The sequence below is a fragment of the Calidris pugnax genome, unplaced genomic scaffold, assembly GCF_001431845.1.
Source record: "Calidris pugnax isolate Ruff unplaced genomic scaffold, ASM143184v1 scaffold9, whole genome shotgun sequence".
In the NCBI taxonomy this organism is placed as follows: domain Eukaryota; kingdom Metazoa; phylum Chordata; class Aves; order Charadriiformes; family Scolopacidae; genus Calidris; species Calidris pugnax.
This window is the reverse complement of record NW_015090778.1, coordinates 1,718,360-1,732,903: the sequence shown is the minus strand read 5'-3', so window position 1 is coordinate 1,732,903 and position 14,544 is coordinate 1,718,360. Positions and strand designations below refer to the sequence as shown.

The window sequence follows — 14,544 nt, the reverse complement described above, 5'->3', positions numbered from 1 at the left end:
TATGGGAAAAGTACAAGGTGGTCCCCGGGCCGCGGTCCCGAGCGCGCCCCCCCCCCCGCCCGGCCGCCAGCCCAGGCCCAGCCCAGGCCTCGGCCCTCGGGCCCGGTGCAGCCCCGCCGCCCCGGCGCCCCGAGGCCTGCTCCTCGCCCCGGCCCCGCCCCGCCCTCAGCTCATGGCGGCGGCCTGGAAGAGCTCCACCAGGTCCCTGTACTCGGGGTCGATGAGGTCCGAGGGCTTCTCCCCGGCGTCGGTGGTGGCCTCCGGGCTGGCCCCGAGGGAGATGAGGTACCTGCGGGAGACACGGCGCTGAGTACGGGGCCGCAGGCCCCGGGAGCTGTAGGGCCCAGGCGGCCCCGTGGGTACCAGGCACCCTCCCGGGAGCAGACCCCACAGCCCCGGCCCTGTCAGCTCTGGATATCAGGGCCCCAAAGCCCAGGGGTGCCCCCGTCACAGCCCAGGCCGGGCGCTGCTCACCTGGCTATGTCGGCATAGCCGTCGCTGCAGGCCATGTGCAGGGGCGTCCAGCCGTTCTCATCTCTCTGGTGGATGTCAGCGCCGTATTTAACCAGGAGCTTGACACAGTCCAGGTTTCCAGTAAGCACAGCTTCATGGAGGGCGGCCATGCCTGGAAGGGCATGGAAGGAAAAGGTTTATTAGCCCGGGACTGGCATGTGCCAGTTATCCACAGCCCAGGAAAGAGGGTTGCCAGCAAATCCCTTGTTACAGGGAGATGAGTCTGGGGAAAGAAACAGAGAGTGAGGAAGCAAGAGGAGCCGCTACAGGGTTCTGTTCCCCTCCTATAGCACGAATACCCTGTCTAAGGTGGCACAGTGGCCCTTCCCCATTGGGCCGGGCAGGACTGATGACAGGAGGAGGAGCTGCCCTCTCCTGCCCTGAGCCCCAGCTGGGACTCACGTGGGGACAGGAGGAGCGTGTCTCTGGGGTCCTGCTCTGTCCAAGTTTCAGAAGCTCCCTACAGAGCAAGTAATGAAGCAATCAGTATAGATAGGAGGGAGCCTGGGGTCATCTGAGACCCCACCTCCGTGGCCGCATGACAGCAGAAGCTGAAGCCAAGCACAAGAAAGGGACAGATCTGGGCTTTGCCCCAGACATTTCGGATCGAGGCATTCCATAAACAGTTGCGAGTGAGGTTGGGTGCAAACACAACATAATGCCTTCCCCACAGACATAAATGCCACAAGTCCACAGATCCACACGTGTGAGAGAGAAGAGTGGAGAAACAGACAGAGCTAGGAACCAAACGAGGAGCCTTCCTCCTCCCTGCTGTTCCCCCCAAGCTGGGGCGAAGGCAGGAGCCCCACTTTCCCATCCAGAGCTCCACAGACCAGCCCGTGCCCGCGACTCCTTTTCTAGGTTGCACCACGCTGCAGCTGCATGGTCATGCCTTGAAGGTACCCAGGGTTAAGCCTCCCCAGGCTGGCCACGCTGTCGAGGGAAGATGTTGGGAGGCTGGTGTGGGGCTTTCTTGGGCCCTGCTGCGCAATGTTGGGGGTACTACTTCTTGCCAAGGAGGAAAACGACTCTATTCCAACCTGTCACCTTACTGAAGGTGGCCCTCATCCTAGCTTTGGCCACACAGTGCTCTCTGGTCTCTCTTGCAGCCCAACTGAGCCGTGCCACCACACAGACTGCAGCTCTGCCAGCACTCACCAGAAGGGTAGATGGTGTCCAGCGTCACCTTCCTGGCACGAATGAATCTGCCCACCTGCTCCAGGTCCCCCTGCCTGATGTGGTCCTGGAAGACGACATCGTTGGGGAAGTGCACAGTGCGCGAGGCTCTCAGTCTCTGGCTGTACCGACTGTACCGGGGCATTGAGACTGGGCAATAGTCCTTCATGCTGATGGCAGCCTTCAGACGCTGCGGAGGAAGAGGAGGAGCAGGGGCATGGGGTGATGCAGGAGCAGCTGGAGTCACTCAGTGCTTGGCTCTATGACCCGCTGGCCGCCAAGCACTGCCTTCTCTTCTGCCCAACAGGTTCCTCCTCGCTGTGGAGGGTTGATGGCACCCACAGAGCTCTGCTCCCTCCACGCCTGTGGCTGTGCCCGTGTCCCCAGCAGTGCCGGTCCCCCTCGCTGGCTCTCCCTGCACTCCCGTGCCGCACACAGGAGGTGGCACTGGGCACACACAGGCCCTTGGCCCAGGACTGATGGTTCTCCAGAGGCGTCGCGTTATATAGGCTCCTGTGGGCTATTTTGAGGACATGCAGCTCATCCTATTTGCCATGATATTTTGTAATCGAGCCGCCCAGGCCCGCAGCCTCCCACTTTTGGGCAGAAGTTGGTGTCTCATCTTACCACCCACCTGTTGATGTGCCCATCCAAGGGGTCAAAGCTACTCTTGCTTTTGCATGGGCAGCCCTTCAGAGGAGCCCAAGAGCCTGAGAACAGACCTTCCCAGCAACAAGCCCTCTCACACGCACACGTGCCAGGGAAGAGACGTGCACGGCCACCGTGCGAATGGAACCAGCCGCTCTCCTACCAACCTGCCAGCGCAGTGCAGACGTGTCAGAGCCGCGGTGCCAAATACATTCGGAGCGAAGTCACTCTCCTGCAGTTGCATCAGACGACCTGAAAGGAGCCGAATGAGCTGTGCTGCCCGGCACGGCTGCGGAATAGCGCACAGCTAAACACGGAGAACACCACCATGTTGGAGATTATCAGTGCCCTTGCGAGGACAGAGGTGCTGTGGGCGCTCCCGATGCAGGAGCCTTTAATGCCAGTCCATGGTGTTCAACGCCCTACTTCCAGCTCAGAACCAGCTGCCTGTAAGGGCAGGCTTCTACAGAACAGCCTCAGAAGAATAGCTGAAGAATAGCACCACCACCAGACCACTCCTGGCCAGCTGTAGCTGTTAAAGGCCCAACGTGGACCATTTACACAGAGGAATCTTTCAGATTTGCCAAGGGTTCAAGCAACAACTGCTCCTCTATCCTTTTTTCCCCCCCATCAACGTTTGGTCATTTCAGACACACGAGCATATTGTGCTCTGGTTTGTGTTGGTAGGCATTGTCCAGGCAGGACAATGAGCTCCCCTGTGGTACAGCAGGAAAAAAAGAAATCCCTGTCCCGCATCAGGAGTCACAGGGATTTCACTCTGCCCCCTTCTGCAGCAGACCCCTGTCCTGAACCCCGGCCAGCCACGACCCGAGCACCGCCTGCTGCGCTCTTCTTCTGGCAAACGCATTGATCTTTCCGCTGAGCATCCCCGCTCGGCGGCACGTCAGCCAGAGCGGTTCAATAGAAGGCTGAGCTCTCTGCGGCGGAGACAGAACGCTTTTAGCTCTTAGTTCTTGGAACAGCAATTAGCTGTGTACACAAGATGACTCCGACGGAGTCCTGCTCTGCCAAGAGCAGCCTCGGACTACGAGGAGAGCCCCCTCCTCTGAGCGGAGCAGGGCAGGTCTCAGACCGTAAACAGGGGAGAACCACTGCCTTGTTTACAGTTTGTCTCCACAAAACAGGCCTTTTTGAGCCAAGCCCTAACCAGCACCTTCCAGTGGAGCTTCTTAGCACTGCTCTCTTCCTCCCCACCACAAAACATAAGGCAGCTTTCTTACTCGGAGCAGCCACCACTAACCAGCCCTGACAGCGGCCACCAGCGCTGCCAGGGTAGGACAAGGCAGTTGGGCACACTATGGACCCCCTGCCTCCAGCAGTGTGGGGTCACAGCCCCAGGGGGAGGCATCTTCAAAGATCCTTCTCCCCATAACCACAGGTAACAGTCAAACATGACTGATCCCTAACAGGACAGGCAAGAGCAAACTTGGTTTTTAGATCACAGGGTTTGCGATCACCTGCTCAGCCCCAGGAGAGGAGCTGCTGGGGTGAAGGTCTGTGCACACCCCACCAGGATGGGGCTCTGGTAACACCCCTTTTCTACCACCCCAGCACACCTACAGTGACAGGCACCAGTAGCCTCCTCAGTTGCCCTCTAGCTTCACCATGCCCCCCCCTCCATGTGACATTTATAGCATATTTTCTTACAAACATAGTTCCAGCAGTAAGTGACTGGTTTGGAAATAGCAGTGTAGCTCAGGGGGTCATGTGAGGCTGACGAGCAGCCCCAGGTCTCCCTCCAGGCAAATTCCTCCTCAACTGTTCCAGAGCAACCAGGCCCCCTTGCCCCGGGCCAGCTGGCAAACAGAGCCCCCTCTTCTCAGAACCCGGGCCAGTGTGCGCTCGCTGCTCACGGAGCTGTTAATTGTCTGCCTGCACAAGCTGATTTAACCTGGACACAATGTGGTCACCTTGTTCTTTCCCTTCATAGGTCACACAATCCAAATATTTCTTCAGGTTAAGACACCAGAAGCCACTTGTAAAACTGAAAGCGTTCAGAAAGTATAGTTTCTCTCAAAAATGTGGTATTTAGTGAAAGTTCAAGGAGGCTGACAAACCATTTTGGCTGAGTCCCTTGAGAACCACCCTAGAACTCTGCTCCTCTTTGGGGTCAGGTTCAAATACATCCATCCCCTATTCTGACAAAGACAGGGAAACATAATAGTATTAAAATCTCAACTTTATTTGGCCAACAAATTCAGTTCCAATGTTATTGTAGCGGAATGCTAAGAACAGCCTGATGCAGCTCAGGCCTTTGAGGCACTCCCCTGTTCCAAGTTCCTCCCCAAAACCCAGTAAATTGCAAATGTCCTGTTTGATCTGTTTTATCAGGCCCTCCCACACCACCCACCTGCCTGGTCAACCCATTCAAAATAACGCATGGAAAGTGATTGCAAAACAGTCTTGCATTTGATCGAAAGGATGGCAACACAGCAAGGTCCCACCTAAGCTGTTGAGCCAGCGACCACCTCCGCCCCCAAGAGCCTGCCACAGCCAGTGCACACAGTGTCCCACCCTTCCCCGTGTTTGGAATCATCATCTCCAAGTGTTTTAAAGCAGAGGGAAAAGGAAACATCTGGCCAGCATGAAGAGGAGCAGCTTCATGTACACCTTTCACCAGGATGACACCACCAGCTACTGCCTCTGCCCCTACATGTACTGAAGGCTGATCCCAGGGAAGAACAGCTGAGACTATTAAGGACCCTGCCAGGTGCAGAAATTAACTATGGGCTTTAGTTTAAAAAGAAAAAAAAAAAGGAAAAAAAACAACCAAAAAGCTTTCTTGGAAGATGTTAGTGGCAAGGCTCCAGGATGTTGGGCCATTGAACTTGTGCTACCGCTTCACAATCTGCTTCTACCCAGAAGAACAGAATACTTCAAACAAAAGCTGTGTACAAAAAAAGTACATCACAATAAAAAAAAATTAGCCCAGCTGGCTGGGCTGGCTACCTAGTGACAGATCCCTTCTCAAAAGCAAAGAAGAAAAGAAAAGATAGTCGAGTGTACAGAAAAGTGAGGGTAAAGTGTTATTTTAAAAGCCAATCCCTGGATTTCCAGTCATTCACCTTCTGCTTTAAATCTTAATGGGTTTCTGACTCACTGGGCTGCATAACAGCAGCCAATTTAGTGTCTGATTTTTTGGGTGATGTAGATCAATCTTCTCTTTACAATTCATCCTTTTGGAGTTTCTGCTCATCATCCTCACCTTCCTCAAGGTCTGTTTCTTCATCCGTCTCCAGGTCCTCCAGATCCTGTATGGGTTAGAGACAGCTACTGGTTTCTGGCATATCAGGCAGATCCAAACCCAAGCACAGAACAGCATCTTTGATCTGTTCACTGCTCTCTGCTGCCATGTTACCAAAACATGCAGAGACTTCTAACCAGGAGCTCTTTGGGACACTGAGGATCAGAAATCCCTGGAAGGTGGTACCTGTAACACCCTCTGCCCCAGGGTGTAACATTCATCATCCTGCTCAGCTCCAGGTGCTGGGCAGGAGCTCTCAAAGAACAAGCCCTCTAAGTACTCCAGTTCACAGACAACCAGAGACAGCTTGTGCTGGTTATAATATCAACAGTTTCCATGCCTTTGTGTTTAAGCCTCCCAAGAACATTTATTTCACACCCAGCTGAAGTGCTCTCAATAAAAGGAGTCTGTTACAGGCCAATGGCCAGCCAGGCAGCAACTGAACAGGTCACATTTAACCAGGTGGGCACGTTTGTTCACCTGTAATATCCTTTCCCGCCACACAACAGCCCAGGATCTTATTTAGGACTGAGGATTCCAGCAGAGAGAGCACCAGACCCAACCCACACTCCATATTCTGAAGGCCCTGAGTCCTGTATTAATATTACTCACATCATCAGCTGCTGCCCCATCCTGGCCTCCGCTCTCCAAGAACTTCTTGAAGCCTTCTAGCGTCCTCTCCCCATTGTAGTCAATCACCTACACAGGAAAAAGCATCGAGATAATGGTTATGGGCACCTACAGAACCACGCCCCTGGAGAGGAGAATTCTCTTTCTGAGCAACAGTCAACATGCCAAGCAAAAGGGAATTTAAAAATTCACCTTCACCCATATGAGACGAAGGAAAACAGCTCAGCCACTAGACTTCAGAGATCACTGCGAGGAAAGAATAGCCTGCAGATGAGCACACTGTCCTCTGCGATGCTCCCTCTTTTCCCCCATTCCCGCTTCCCAACCCCACCAAACTCTCTCCTACAGCCCAGCCCCACCCCAGAGCCTCTCAGGTGTCCTGGGGACTTGATGTGTTCCAGCCCTACAGAATGGAGAGCCCTCCCAAAGGCCTCATCCCAAACAGAACTCAAGCAAGCAACTACACGTCTCCAGCACTCCCTTGTTGTGTGATCTATATGAAGGTCAGCTGCCTCCTTACGTTTCTGCCAGAGCCTGCAGGGAAGAACTTGAGTGTGGGGAAGCTGTGGATTTTCACTGTCTCCACTTCATTGGCTGTTGAATCCATCTTGGCAATGACAATGTTCTCATGGTCCCTGTAGGTCTCTCCCAGCTTGTCCCAGATTGGAGCCAGCTGCTTGCAGTGACCACACCAGGGGGCATCTGGTAATTACAAAAACATCACTAGCACCAACAAAAAAACAAGTTACCCCACCCCAGACAGCTCACACACATTTCTTCAACCAAGGCCCTCTCGCTTAGATTCCATAAGATGCTTTCTCCCTAATCCCAGTCATGCAGCCTTCTGGCTCTCCTTTCATGCCAGCTACTTGGAGTCAGCTGCTGAGAGATACTTACAGAACTCTACAAAGACATTCTTATTCTCATCAAAAGCAACTTCTTCAAAGTTCTTCCCAACTAGAACTTTGACAGGCTGCTTGTCCCAGTCCTCAGGAAGGTCTTGACTCATCAGGTGGGGCTGGAGTAAGAAATGAAATGCAGAGAAATGGTTTGCCACACAGCTGCTTGGCACGTCCACGCAGTTACATATCCTGGAAATCCCAGATTTAATCACCTCCCCCCTCAGCGCCTCAATCACAGGCTGTGAGCCATCACATGAATCAGTCACTTCCCCTCCCGAAAGTCTCCTCCCCAGCCTGAACCAGGCACAGCAAGTGCTCTTGTGCAGAGAAAGCTGCAACTGAACTCTGTAGGAAGGAAACAATATCGCTGACAGTATCATTCCCACGGGGCTGACTTTAGCTAAATGGTCACCACTGGAGTTAAGTTCCATGTGGCCACTAAAGCAGAGAGGAGCTGAAAGCTCTTTAAGCTGCAGCCACACAAGTTCACACCTTCCACACATTGTTGGCAAAGAGCAACTGGATCAACAGCACCCTTACCAGCAGGAGCAGAAAGAGCAAGGCTCTGACTGAGCTCGGGTGCCAGGACACAGCTCCCTTCCCTACAGCCTTCATGCCCCAGTGGCTTTGCCTTTCGTTTCTCAGCACAAAACCCGCTGTATGTTTGTTGGAAGGATTTTCTCCAGATGACTCACACAGCTCCTCACAGGGAGCACTTTTTTTAATCTTTGCTTAGCCAGTGGGTTACCACCAGCAGCATTTTATCTTCATTACCTTTATCTTGCCCTCCAGGAACTTATTACAGAACTCTTTGATCTTGTCTGCTGTGAGCTCATCCGATTCAGGTTTGTATTTGGTCATTTCTTCCTCCAGTGTGATCAGACGGACAGCAGGACATTCTTCTTTCTTTAGGCCAAAAAACTCTAAAATCCTCTGGTTGTCACTATGGTCGCTGTCTATGAAGATGAACAGGATCTTTGGAGAAAAAAGTCAAAAGGCAGCATGGTGAAGACAAGCACTTCTCGGCTGTTGACGCTTTACACACACTCACAGAATGATATGGGGTTGGAAGGGACCTCTGGAGATCATCTCCTCCAACCCCCTGCCAAAGCAGGTCCACCCAGAGCAGGTTGCACAGGAGCATGTCCAGGTGGGTTTTGAATGTCTCCAGAGATGGAGACTCCACCACCTCTCTGGGCAGCCTGCTCCAGGGCTCTGCGACCCTCAAAATGAAGAAGTTCCTCCTCATGTTTAAATGGAACTTCTTGTGTTCCCGTTTGTGCCAGTTACCTCTTGTCCTGTCACTGGGCACCACTGAAAAAAAGACTGGCCCCATCCTCCTGACACCCACCCTTGAAGTATTTATAAGCATTGATCAGATCCCCCCTCAGCCTTCTCTCCTCCAGACTAAAGAGACCCAAGTCCCTCAGTGTTTCCTCATAAGTGAGATGCTCCAGGCCCCTCATCATCTTTGTAGCCTCTGCTGTCCCCTCTCCAGCAGTTCCCTGTCCTCCTTCAACTGGGGAGCCCAGAACCAGCCCAGTGCTCCAGATGGGGCCTCCCCAGGGCAGAGCAGAGGGGCAGGATGACCTCCCTTGACTTGCTGGTCACTCTCTTCCTGATGCCCCCCAGGATGCCACTGGCCTTCTTGACCACAAAGGCATATTGCTGGCTCATGGTCATCCTGTTGTCCACCAGGACAGGTGCAGTCACATAGGTAGAAGCTGAACTGGCCCCTCTTCCTTCTCCATGCCCATGAAGGCACCCTGTCAGAGCACAAATGCTGGAGCCCCAGCAGTTCACACAGCGTGTGCACAGACCCAGCTCTGATGGTCATTAAGACAGAGTCAGATTTACATCCAGAAGGAAATTCAGGAGTTTTTAACTGCTATTCCCTCTACAGCTGGGCAAGCCAGCGTGAACCAGTGGCTCAGTCACCTGTCATCAAGAGACAGAGGCAGAGAGTGCCAGCTTCGAGTCCTCTGCAGCTGTGAAGTGGACTCAGACAGTGCTACACTTCTTTGCAGGATGGGGGTCACCGAATTCATAACCCAAGAAATCCATCTCACCTTCCCTTTGAAGTTTCCAGCTGCACTCTTGAAGTTGTCCAGTTTCCCTTGATAGTCAGACACACTTTTTGGTAGGAACAGCAGAATATGAGTCTTGATCTCTCCTCCGAAGATTTTAGGAGCAGTCTGAGGAGTAGAAAATAAGCTTTATTTTTGGAAGAGAGGTAAATCAGTGTCAAGACCAGCTTGGCTCTGCTACTCTGACTAGACCCTCCAATACTAAAGAACTGCTTTGCACAGCAAGCTTATGCCTCCTTTTCCTTGTGATCTCCACAACACCACACTAGCATCAGCTCCCAGGTAACACAAGACCACACAACTTATAATTTAAGCTTTGCTATATATGAATATATATACATACAGTCACCAAGGAAAGAAGCCCAGCCAAGTGTCTAAAGACCTACCTGTTCAGTGAACTCTATGACCAGAGGCAATGAATTAGACTTGATGAAGTTCAGCAAATTATCTTTTGTCATATCGCCTTCAAAGTTGTTACGGCCTTCATCAAACTGCAAAAAACAGATATTGCTGCATTAGAACACACTCATATCCTGCACCAGTCTTTTGGACATAAGCTGCATTCACACCAGTCACTGCCCCAGTGGATCTCAGCAGCGCTTGTCCAGAGCGGACTCCTGCCTCTCAAGCTTTAAATCACCCCCAGCAGCAAAAGGTGAGCAGCAAGAAGACCCTCAGCTTAGATCTTGGCACTGTTCTGCACAATCATGAAACGATTTGTTAAGCAGGTCACAAGAAGGACTTTTAATGGCTGTCATACAGGTTTGTAGGAGGATATCCGACAGACCAGGGAGAGACAGGCAGCTTTCTGCTCCGCACAAGTTCCCAACATCAGAGCAGACACACACTTTAACCAGACAGTGCTATGAGAAGTCTGACAAAGCCCACTACACACTGCAGAAATTAGTAATTTACTCAGCTCTGTGTGGTTGTTTCAGTCTCTATTGTTAGAGACAATAGCACACGTTTAAAATGCACTAGAGGTGCCAGATGCCTTTTTATATTAGAGCATCACCTGTACCCCGGACCAGGGTTCTCAGAACCCTCTCTGGCAGCCTGGACAGGGACAGCTGTAGAGGAGCATTTTGGTTTGAGAGAGGATGTGGAGGATAACACAGCAGCCCCATGGCAGGGCAACACTCCAGTTACTGGCAGAAGCCAGAATGGACTTAGATAACCTTCTGCTAGAGGAAGCATACCAGCCTCGGCTGAAAAGCTGAGCAAAACACTTGACACTGGAAATTAACTTTGTAAATACTTTAAAGAGCATTGAACATTGCCTTATGTTCAGAACAGTTGCTTGAGGATGCAACTTGTTGCTTGCAAGTCTGGATGGCTCACAAAAAGCCGAGAGTGACCAGCCAACAAAGTCTCTCAGTTTAGACCCGACTAACTGCAGGAAGCTAAGCCAAAGTCCAAAAATATAACTGTTGGAAAAGTAAACCATCTGGTTTCTTATGCCCTGATATTTGGTTACTGTTAGTGCTCATTTTCACTTTGGTTTGGGGTGGATGTATTTGAGAGCTCTCATGGCACTACCATGACATCACACCGAAACAGGGACAAGGAGGTAACACCCACAGGCTGAAAGGCATCTCCTTCGTTCTTCCAGGTAGAGCAGAGAGTGGCTGCAGCGTCCGGCTGCTCATGAGCTGCCTTCCAGACCAAGGTTCCTCCCACTCCTAACACACCTGACAGAAGCTGCCAGCTGCCGAATTGCTTTTCATCAAACTTCCAGACCAAGGTTCCTCCCACTCCTAACACACCTGACAGAAGCTGCCGGCTGCAGAATTGCTTTTCATCAAAGATGCACCCAAGTTGACTGCACTTATGGAAAACAGCTTGAAAATTCCTTCACTGTTAAAGTCTGATTAAAGCCACTGCACCGGTTCTTCAGAAGCAGAGGAAACCATAACATAGCTCACAGGACTTAAGGGTTAGAAGATAGTACATCAGATCAACACAAGTCCCTTCCACAGAGCACTAAACATGAGAAAATGTAACTGAACAAAATACACAGTAACACTTGTCAGTGCTGTAGCCAGGCCACTGCAAAGCAGCCACATATGTTGCCCTGCTCAGAGCCCAAGGCTGGTACTCCCTCCCCGCAGCTCCAGAGAGACCATCAGCTTTAGAGGAGCATTTCTATTTGGACTTCAGTGTTTGGACAGAACAAAAGTTGAGAACCCCCCCCACAAACAGGGATTTCAGCCCAGCATTAGCCATGAAAAGGGCATTACAGAAAGATCACACCCAGAAAGGCATACGTGCGGGAAGAGCAAATCACAGGTAGCATGTTGGCCAAGACCAAAACAGCCGCTCCCTTCACCCACCCCAAATTTTCTAGTTGCAAAATCCCAGCATTTTGAACTCTCTAACAAGATAATTTACTGGCACCCTCAGTCATACTGATCTGAGCAACCTCTGACTGAGGATTTACATTTGCAAGTTTCTAGCACCATATAAATAACTACAATTTCAGAGGTGTAGTGGACTAAAATATGCTATTTTAGCTGAAGAAAGAAAGAAATAAGAATTCCTTCAACTCTTTAGCCTGTCTTAGGTCAAATTAGTCAGACCGGTGACTGATTATTAGAGATTTAGGAAGTCTGAACCCAAAGCAGCTTTCTGTCCTGCCCCACTGCACACAAGCATGGGGTGCCACCAGATCTAAGGAACCTCTAGGTTGGAGGAGACAAGTAGAATTTCATCCCGGTGACCTGGATTTTAATAGCGAAAGGCATCGGTACGTTTATTTCTGACTCTGTAGATGGCCAGCATCCCTCTTCACGTAATCCAACCCCCCCAGCCTAAGTCTGCTGCAAATCCTCTTAGGAACTCCGCTGGGATCACTGCACCGTGGAACCCACAGCAGTGAGAAACAGAACAACTCCTGGGCACAGCCATCGGCTGACGGCAGCAGAGGCTGAACTGAGCATGTTGAAAAGCAACTCTGCTGAACCACAATCACACACAGAGCACCACGGCAGAAGAAAACTGAGCATGTTGAAAAGCAACTCTGCTGAGCCACAATCACACACAGAGCACCACAGCAGGAGAACTTGGGTACCCTTCTGTTTAAGACCTTCCAAGTTCAGGGAGGAGCACAGGAGGCCTCACGAGTTACAGCCACGGATATTTTAAAGCTTGTGCAGCCCATCACTGCACCACAGCCAGGCGTCTGAGAAACAGGGAAGTGAGTGAAGCAACAGACCGGATCGAAAGCCCAGCAGCTTCGGGAGGGCAGGACCAGACTGGGAGACTGAGGGAGTTGTCCTCTGCTCCCTGCAAAGGGTCCCAGGGCTCTGCTGCCCCACAGAGGGGCTGCAGGCTCTGCTCTTCCCCCTCTGCCCAGGCCCTGAGGCTTGAGAACGGTCAAGTTCACAGCACAGGATCTTTTGCTGTTTCCTCCAGGCTGCCCTCATTTGAATCTAATTAGAGAAAAGGCAGGAAGAAGCAGAAGAGTCAAGCATGGTGCTCATGCTTTGCACCAACCAGTACCTTCTTGAAGAGGACCACGCCATCCTTGCTCAGCTGGTACTTGCTGAAGACATCAGCACTGGAGGAAATCCCAAAAGGAATGTCATCCACAGCCTCTGCTGCCAACAGGAACTCCTTTGCAGGCTCTGATGTCAAATCCTGGAAAATAAAGGTGTCTCACATGGGACACATCAAACCCAGCCTCTGCTGCCAACAGGAACTCCTTTGCAGGCTCTGATGTCAAATCCTGGAAAATAAAGAAAAGTGTCTCACATGGGACACATCAAACTGAAGCACAAACATCCCAGGGCTTACCAGCCAGGGAACTGGAAGATCAAGTAAGGCAGGACAGCAAGTGTTTCCCAACTTATGAAGAGCCTTCCCCAGCTGTCAGGTCCCCGTGGGGCAGAAAGCAGGGAAAGCCCTAGACATACACAAGAGCTCCTCAAACGTGAGCACAAACTCTACCTTGAAGAAACCAATCACAACCACTTCACTGGAGTCCACTAACGTCTCCGCTGCACCAGCATCTGTCAGGGTAGTCGCAGCTGGGCCAGTGCGTTTCTTCAGCCAGCTGACAATGTCATCTGCTTCTCTGCCAGCTACACCAGAAAGAGAAGAACATTGATTCACTTAACCCCCACCCCAACTACGCTTGAGAACACAAAACCCTTAATCTTTGAGGAAGACTGTTCATTAGCCGGCTGAGAGGTCAGGAGGAATCAAGATATCGTTTACGCAACTCTTCCTTTCACTCCTAGGGTAATTAAGCTAATCACTAATTCTTGAAAGTCAAGGTACAAGGGGCTCCCCGGAATCCATTCTTCTATTGCTTCTAGCTCACGCGTGTTCGTAAACTTTGACCAGCAATACAGCACTTCTCCAAGATGCTGATATATTTCATGTAGATTTATCAGCTTTTCCTTACAAAATCAGTATTCTGGATGTTACCCTCAGCACCCAGCACAGCGTGGCTTGGCTTAACTGACTTCTGCTTGTCTTGGTCTTCCTCTTACCTCTGTTTTGGGTTGTGTGCTTGCCCCTTCACCCAACCATTTGGGTACCCAAGCATTTTTTTCAATTTTGGCCCTACACTGCTCAAGTTAAGTCAAGCTGAGCAACAATCCAACCTCGGATTGCTTTGCTTCCCTACATAAAAACAATTCCATCTGCCTTAGCTCACACGAGGGATTTCCCCAGCTTTTAGATGAGAAATCCTGTCAAAGGCGGGACGACCTGTTCCCCAACACCCCAACTCCCACCCGGGGTGCACACCTGCTGTGGCACCACTACCCAGGGCCACTGTCACTGTTGTCACCGTGGACCTTGTCCAGCAGGAGCGTGGGGCCAGGGGCACGGACCCATCGCCACGTCGCTGCCCTCTGAGCCCAGGGGAGGGGGGGGTGGGCACGGGGCCAGGTCGGAGCTCACCGGTGTACTCCTTGGGCGCGGCCTTGTCCCCGTTCCTGAAGAACTTGATGGTGGGGTAGCCCCGCACGCCAAACTGCTGCGCCAGCTCCGACTCCTCGGTGGCGTCCACTTTGGCCAGACGGATCTCCGAGCCCTCCGCCTTCAGCTTGGCCGCCGCCTTGGCGTACTCGGGGGCCAGGGCTTTGCAGTGCCCGCACCATGGAGCGTCTGAGGGGCAGGATGGGGGGGGTCAGCACCGGGCAGAGCCTCCCCAGGCCCCGCTCCCCTCGGGGGATAAGACGACCCCGCTCCCAGCCCCGGGGGAAGAGCCGAGGCCGGCGCAGAGCCCACCCCCCGCCACCGGAGGCCTCCCCCGGTCCAGCTCAGTACTGAGGCCGCCCGCCCCACCCCGAGTCGGCCCCACACCGGCAGC

General features: G+C 52.2%; 2 protein-coding genes across 3 annotated transcripts in view; both read right to left on the bottom strand.

Annotated features, from left to right (window-relative positions):
* Nucleotides 1–134: 134 nt before the first annotated feature.
* On the bottom strand, nt 135–2,673 carry PPP1R27 (protein phosphatase 1 regulatory subunit 27). 2 transcript variants are annotated; one of them, XM_014950965.1, is made up of 4 exons: nt 2,505–2,673; nt 1,672–1,879; nt 475–625; nt 135–289 (listed from the first exon to the last, which is right to left on the bottom strand). In XM_014950965.1, the coding sequence occupies exons 2-4, from the start codon at nt 1,856–1,858 to the stop codon at nt 166–168; spliced, it is 462 nt and encodes a 153-aa protein (XP_014806451.1). In that variant the 5' UTR covers nt 1,859–1,879; nt 2,505–2,673; the 3' UTR covers nt 135–165. The 2 variants fall into 2 exon arrangements, with proteins under 2 accessions (XP_014806451.1, XP_014806460.1); XM_014950974.1 differs by lacking the exon at nt 2,505–2,673 and adding an exon at nt 2,032–2,429.
* A 1,846-nt stretch (nt 2,674–4,519) lies between these two features.
* P4HB (prolyl 4-hydroxylase, beta polypeptide) overlaps nt 4,520–14,544 on the bottom strand; it is a 14,465-nt gene continuing 4,440 nt past the window's right edge. The window contains exons 2-11 of the mRNA XM_014949821.1: nt 14,133–14,339; nt 13,170–13,303; nt 12,723–12,860; nt 9,608–9,712; nt 9,204–9,329; nt 7,909–8,109; nt 7,130–7,250; nt 6,753–6,934; nt 6,215–6,301; nt 4,520–5,609 (exon numbers count right to left, since the gene is read on the bottom strand). Coding sequence (XP_014805307.1) covers nt 5,523–5,609; nt 6,215–6,301; nt 6,753–6,934; nt 7,130–7,250; nt 7,909–8,109; nt 9,204–9,329; nt 9,608–9,712; nt 12,723–12,860; nt 13,170–13,303; nt 14,133–14,339 — 1,388 coding nt within the window. The 3' untranslated portion in view covers nt 4,520–5,522. The remainder of the gene's footprint in view (nt 5,610–6,214; nt 6,302–6,752; nt 6,935–7,129; nt 7,251–7,908; nt 8,110–9,203; nt 9,330–9,607; nt 9,713–12,722; nt 12,861–13,169; nt 13,304–14,132; nt 14,340–14,544) is intronic.

What these genes read in the sequence shown, in the direction of transcription:
- PPP1R27 (XM_014950965.1), bottom strand. Translation starts at nt 1,858, where the DNA reads ATGAAGGACTATTGCCCAGTCTCAATGCCCCGGTACAGTCGGTACAGC. An exon ending in GGACACCATCTACCCTTCTG is followed by an intron (nt 626 to 1,671) that starts GTGAGTGCTGGC and finishes ATGCCCTTCCAG; the next exon opens with GCATGGCCGCCCTCCATGAA. An exon ending in GGCTATGCCGACATAGCCAG is followed by an intron (nt 290 to 474) that starts GTGAGCAGCGCC and finishes TGTCTCCCGCAG; the next exon opens with GTACCTCATCTCCCTCGGGG.